Source organism: Sycon ciliatum, chromosome 11 (genome assembly GCF_964019385.1).
Source record: "Sycon ciliatum chromosome 11, ocSycCili1.1, whole genome shotgun sequence".
NCBI classification, from domain to species: Eukaryota; Metazoa; Porifera; class Calcarea; order Leucosolenida; family Sycettidae; genus Sycon; species Sycon ciliatum.
In genome coordinates, this window is record NC_088653.1 from 16,720,685 (window position 1) to 16,726,886 (window position 6,202).

Genomic DNA, 6,202 nt, shown 5'->3' on the forward strand with positions numbered 1-6,202 from the left:
TTTACTCACATGGTCGTATTTTTTCATCCCTTTTCCTACAGAAAACTGGTTCTCTTTGGAATTGTCTTCCACCCCGATTGACAACTTTAGATTCCCTATCTGAATTCAAGCGTCATTTACGCATTCACATTGCTAAGTATCAGTTCGACTGCACTGGTACACCTTTGATGTGCAATCATTGATTTACATGCTTGTTCTTTTCTTTTCTGTCTTACTTTCTTTCCTTGTGTTTCTTATTATTCCTTTTTAAAACCAACATTTCACACTCACTTTGCGCACTTTCTCTCGCATCCTTAACTATGTTACTAGTACATACACAAATAGGAGATCCCCCAGATAGGCGTTAGCCTTTGGGTAATCCTGAAATAAAGATTATTATTTTATTTTATTTCTTTTTTAGCTGCTGACCGCTGGAACTCAGTTCCGGCATCGGTCCGCCTTGCTGCTTCACCAAGTCAATTATTTTCCTATCGCAATCCTAGATTGGCTAGGGTACCCCGTAAGGAGACCATATGTCTGTGGGGACTGCCCTAGAGAAATATGAATACATACATGCACACAGGCGGTAGTTAGTACTCCTTTTGTTTTGGTTTACTGTTCTTTTTCCTCCTTCTTTTTCTCAGTTTTCCCCACCATGGCTGGTTAAAATCACCCGCATCACATGTTTATGGGCACAATGTCATCGTGGTTGTGGAATAGTAATAATAATAATAATAATAATAATGCATCGCACGGTAATGCCGTAATGTCGAGAACACAGTACGTTAGCATCGTGTGTAAAAACAACTCTCTGACTAACGGAGGTACATTTCCTCATGGCATGCATCAGCAAATGGAAGAAAATTGTGTCTTTCCCTCAAACTAGTGAAGAAGAAAATTAATAGGTGTAATTTTTATGATGTCTATGAAGAAAAGAATCCTCTTTGAAATATATAGAATGTGGCATGCTGAATTGAAAACATGCAGGAATGTGTTTTCTTGGAGAATCACTTTGTCTGGGGGTGACCTGTTATCACATGACCAACGGGGTGCCTACTTGCACCGCGAAAGCTCGTGACCCTGCTTTACAGTTACTACTCTAAGACACCCGGTAGTGGGTAGTGCACAGACGGGACACTTCTCGACTCCTAAGCACACCAACAACGATGACTATGTCTACTACTACTACTACTACCACCACTACTACCTATTCATGATGAAGTTCTTTGAGTATCTATTCATGATATTCATATTAATAATGTTAGAACTAATACGACTACTGTGGAGTTTGCCTACTACTACTACGACAGCAACCCACTACTGTAATAGTTTTGGTGCAAGGAGTCTGGGAATTTGACGAGAGTCACTAACAATGCTGCTGCTGGCCGATACAGTTGGTCAGCGTTGCCATAGGCACGCCGTCGCCGTTGCTTCCTAAAGCGCTTCGTATACTTTGTCATGGCAACTGGCCTGCCTGCTTGTGCCACGCAGGTCATCATCATAGTTGTCGTCCTCATCTTCGTTGTTGCCATACACATCTTCATCGTCGGCTTTCTTGCTCTGCAAGTTGTTAGCGTTGGCGTAACGGATGGTTGACTGGCTGTACTGCTCAGCCGCCCGGTTCACGTAATGGTCAGATGACCCACCCAGCGCATCGTTCCGCCCACTGCCAACGCTTTCCGACGCACAGTACACAATGTCATCAGGTCGGTTGGCGTAATGTATGCTTGCCTGGCTGTGTCTCTCAGTCGCCCGGTTCTCGTAATGGCGAGATCCACCCGGCGTACTTTGCCTGTTGTCAACGCCTTCTGTCGCGCAGTACACGACGTCATCAGGTCTGTTGGCATAATGGATGCTTGCCTGGCTGTGTCTCTCAGTCGCCTTGTTCTCGTAATGGCGAGAAGACCCACCCGGCGTACCGTGCATGTTGTCCACGAATTCCGACGCGCAGTACACGATGTCATCAGGTCTGTTACCATAGCAGCCAGATGACTGGCTCATTGCGTCGTCATCTCTGTTTCCATAGATCGAGTCCTCGTCTGCCATCTCTGTCATTGCAGACACGTTTCTTGTTGCTGTCGTTAAAGTTTCTTCCAGTGCTGACGTTACATCACAAGTCCCACCGCTCCGGAGCAACTGGATAGTGTGCGCCGAGCCACGTCCTAATGCCGCTGTGTCGTAGTCCGTATTGTTACCATAGAGATCGTCACCATGGGGGTCGTTGCCATAGAGATCACTGTCGCTGTTCGTACCAGCGTACAGTAGTGGAGCCACGTTCCGCACTGTTGCCGGACTGCCAGCCGAGTGTTTTGCACTATTCTCTGACGCAATTCGGGCTAAGACGCTGTTGGTTATGTCCTCGTCCTCGTACATGGAATCAACAGTCGTCGTCCTCTCATGCAGGGAATTATTAACGGGCCTGGCTCCCTCGTAGAGGGAATCACCTGCCCCTGTGGTTCGCTCGTAGATGCATTCTCCTTCGTTGTCAGCGTATATGGAGTCACCGGCACGTGTTGAGATGGTCACAGGGCGAGCGGATTCTTTGGGCATTGGGGGCGCGACACCGTCGACGGGCTTACCTTGCACTTCTCTTCTGTGCGATTCCCCCTTAGCAAAGTTGGCTCCGAAATCCTGCTCTTCATAGATCTCCTGGTCGTACAGCACGTCGTGCTTTGTCGCCTCCATATAGACTTCGTCAGTGGACACAGCGGCAGGGCGGCTGCGGACCAAGGAGACACCATGTTGGCTGACGACGACCTTTACGTTCCTGTCACCACGGTTACCACCTCTCAGCCAGTGGGCAAAGGCGCGTGGGTTGCGATACTTGGCCAAGCCGCGGCTGCCGGAGCGGCTTCCCCTAGCTGCCGACGATGGCGACGGCTTTTCAAACAAGCTGGATGTGCTGGCCAAACTGCTCTGGCTCACTCGTCTTGAGTCTGCCGCGCTCTGTTTGCTTGAGGGCAATGGAGACAAGGCGTTGCGTTCCTTGTCAATGAACTCATCGGGTAGGTTTTGGCCTAGGCATACGATTCGAAAGCAGAGGACAGCAGAAGACATAGTCAGGAGATTGGTGACCGATTTTTGTGCACACGCACACACATGTGCACACATGGACACACACACATACACAAACAAACACACACACACACACACACACACACACACACACACAAATACAAGTGCACAGGCACACATGTGGACACGCATATGCGCACACATGGACACACACACACATACACACACACATACACACACACTCCCACACGCACATCCACCCTCACACCCACCGCACGCATACACACATGCACATGCACACACATGCACGCATACACACACACACACATACATACACCCCCCCCCCCCCCACACACACACACATACATACACACCCACCCACACACCCACACATCTGCATGCACACACATACACACACACACACACACACACACACACACACACACACACACACACACACACACACACACACGAACACCTATAATATTTGTTACATACACTGCAGTGCAATAATTGAGAGCACTAGTATTCGAAAAGGAGAGGTGCGTGTGTGTCAGCCGAACTCACCACCTTGAAACAATGGCAAGCCTGAGCAGTGCATCTGATCTTTGGCTTGGATTTAGAGGAATTGTTGTGACGGTAAGTCAGTAATTTGCTTTGTGTGCTGTGATTACCTGATGCAAAATTGCTATTGCATATGCTTAGAATGTAAGGGGCCGTCTGGAACTATCGATAATTTTTACGAAACAAAAAAGTTTAGTTATGACCCTTCCCCACCCACTGACCCCATGAATGGAAAATATAGTGACTTGAGAGCTAAATTGGACTGATGTTTCAGCTATCAATATTTTTCATAACGAAACTCTTCTCAACCCACCCACGGCACCCATGAACAAAACTTTTCTCTTGGTGAAAAAGACGAAACTAGTAAGACTAATGGACAGACCGGCCTTACTACAACTCGACGACGCAAAGCAACAGACCACCCAACTTGGGAGGCTCAAGTTTATGTAATAAACATAGAAGGGGAAGCTAAGCGAAGACGAATTGTGACAAACCGAACTTGTTATAGTACATGACTAGTCCATCATACTTGGAGAAAAAGATCGATAATTACGGATGGCCCCCAACAAGGCAAATGTTCTGCATGTTCATTTTCGTGAAATTTCTAGTCGCAGACGGGAAGGCTATTATTAACAGAAACACAAGTAATCCGCAGCCAATGGACACAGTCTCGCTTAGACAGAACCGTTTCTTTTTTCTCCAGAAAACAAATGCAGTCCCCATGACGTCGATACCTCACGTCGGCCGAGGGCAAAAAAGCCTCGCCATCACTATGCTCCAACTATGCAACTTTTTGTTGTTGCCTGTGAGCAGTGATCATTGTAAAAAAAGCAAGTGTTACGGAATCACAGCCATTCCGTTCCCCGGGACGCAGGACACAAAGGACAAGACATGTTTGTTACATGGGCCTCAACCAGCGAAAACAGCCCTTAGAGTCAAATTTTTCAAAATTCCTTTTTGGTTAGAAATTTGTTGAAACACATCTACTGAAGGACCTCAGCCAAAAAAAAGTTCAATATTCCGATTCAAAACGGGTGTATACACCAATATACAAGATGTACTCCAAATTGGTGCAATGTATATATACGATATATGTGTACAATAAATATCCAGCATTTTTAGGTGGGTAGGCAGCTTGAATACCTTTGAAATAGCGCAGTAAGCAGCTAGAATGACAAAGAATAGCGGAACAGTGCGGAGACATGATCGACTTATTTGCAGCTGCATCCTGCGTGGAGTCGTTCCGCAATGTCTTCCATTTCTTCCTGCGCAGCTGACGACACGACGTCGCTGCCGTCACTAGCCCCAGACTCAGAATTTATCTCAGGTGATGACTCCTCATCTTCCGACTCTGACGAGTCATCGACCACCTTGAGCCGCAACGCAGCAGGAGATGACGGCTGCGATTCCGCCTCGCTGTCGACATCGATGTCGATGTCGGAACCAAAGAACGTCTCATCCTCACTCTGAACTTCAGCGGCTACTTCAGCATCCACTCCCCACCAGGCTCGAGCTAGCTGTACACAATGACTGCCGCGTGTGCTCTGCGAACAACTCTGGCGTCCGCAGCCATCGCAACAAGATCAAGGAACACTCGAGTCGCCACTCGACACCACTTCAACTAACTTCAAATAAATTCAAGCAAGGAGATCAAGAAGAACTCGTCGCGCTGTTCGCAGCGCGATCAAAAAATCGTTGAACGTCACAAATCGACATTTTTCTTGAAAAAATTACGAAACCTCTAAGGGTCGTTTTCGCTGATTGCGGCTCACATTATATATTTTGACATTACGGAAAAGCAAACTGCTCTGACAGGGACGAACAAGACGAGTGACAAAAGGGCTCTCGACTACAACATCGCGCATGCTCATATCACACATGCACGCGACTAGACGAGACAGTTTGGGGAATGCCATCACGCAGGAAAACAACACATCATTTTACAACACAAGGCACACCGCGTACCGGGAGAGACCGCAACTGACACTAACGTGCACTTGTAGCAACTGTACACACAGCCCAAGTGCTGTCCCCTGTTATTACTGTACTCTCCGGAGTGTAGGCCGGAGTTTTAATAGTCACCGTGTATACATTGGTATGCTTTGCTTGTTGAAATTCTAGGCTGTTCTTTCTTTTCGGGCGCTGCATTCTTCGGCGCCTGACAGTGCTGTAGGCAACATCAAACCCTAAGTTTGCTTACCTGACAGGTCGTGCTGACCAATCTGTGCCACCTGGGTCCCCTGCGCCCGTTTGTACACCGCCAGGGCAGCAGCACAGGCCAAGAATCCAAACGCCAATCCGGCCATCCCGGCTCCAATGTGCGTGGCCAGGCTGAAATCGCTGCTGGTAATAGACGGATTCCCTGTGTAACAAACAGAAAAGAAGATTGGAAAGCAATAGGAGGTCTTTTATCTGGCTTGTCAATATTGAAGAGAGAAGAAAAATTTGAAGGCGGATGTTGAGCCAAAGTAATCATGGAGCACGAGAAAGGACATGTTACGAGTTATGACTGACTGTCCACCAACGTCACCAGATCATGTTTGTTGCACTCGCTCACTGTATATTATGATCTAGTTATGTTAGTGGAAAGTCAGTCGTAACTCGTAACATTTTCTCCTTTCTCATACCTGGCAGGTTTTGTACC

At 47.4% G+C, this 6,202-nt stretch overlaps 1 protein-coding gene across 3 annotated transcripts in view; it reads right to left on the minus strand.

Annotated features, from left to right (window-relative positions):
* Positions 1 to 706: 706 nt before the first annotated feature.
* The window catches only part of LOC135827354 (sushi, von Willebrand factor type A, EGF and pentraxin domain-containing protein 1-like), a 168,198-nt gene continuing 162,702 nt past the window's right edge, over positions 707 to 6,202 (minus strand). For all 3 annotated transcript variants that reach the window (XM_065339864.1, XM_065339863.1, XM_065339862.1), the window contains 2 exons: positions 5,759 to 5,920; positions 707 to 2,996 (listed from right to left, as the gene is read on the minus strand). In XM_065339864.1, coding sequence (XP_065195936.1) covers positions 1,414 to 2,996; positions 5,759 to 5,920 — 1,745 coding nt within the window. In that variant the 3' untranslated portion in view covers positions 707 to 1,413. The remainder of the gene's footprint in view (positions 2,997 to 5,758; positions 5,921 to 6,202) is intronic.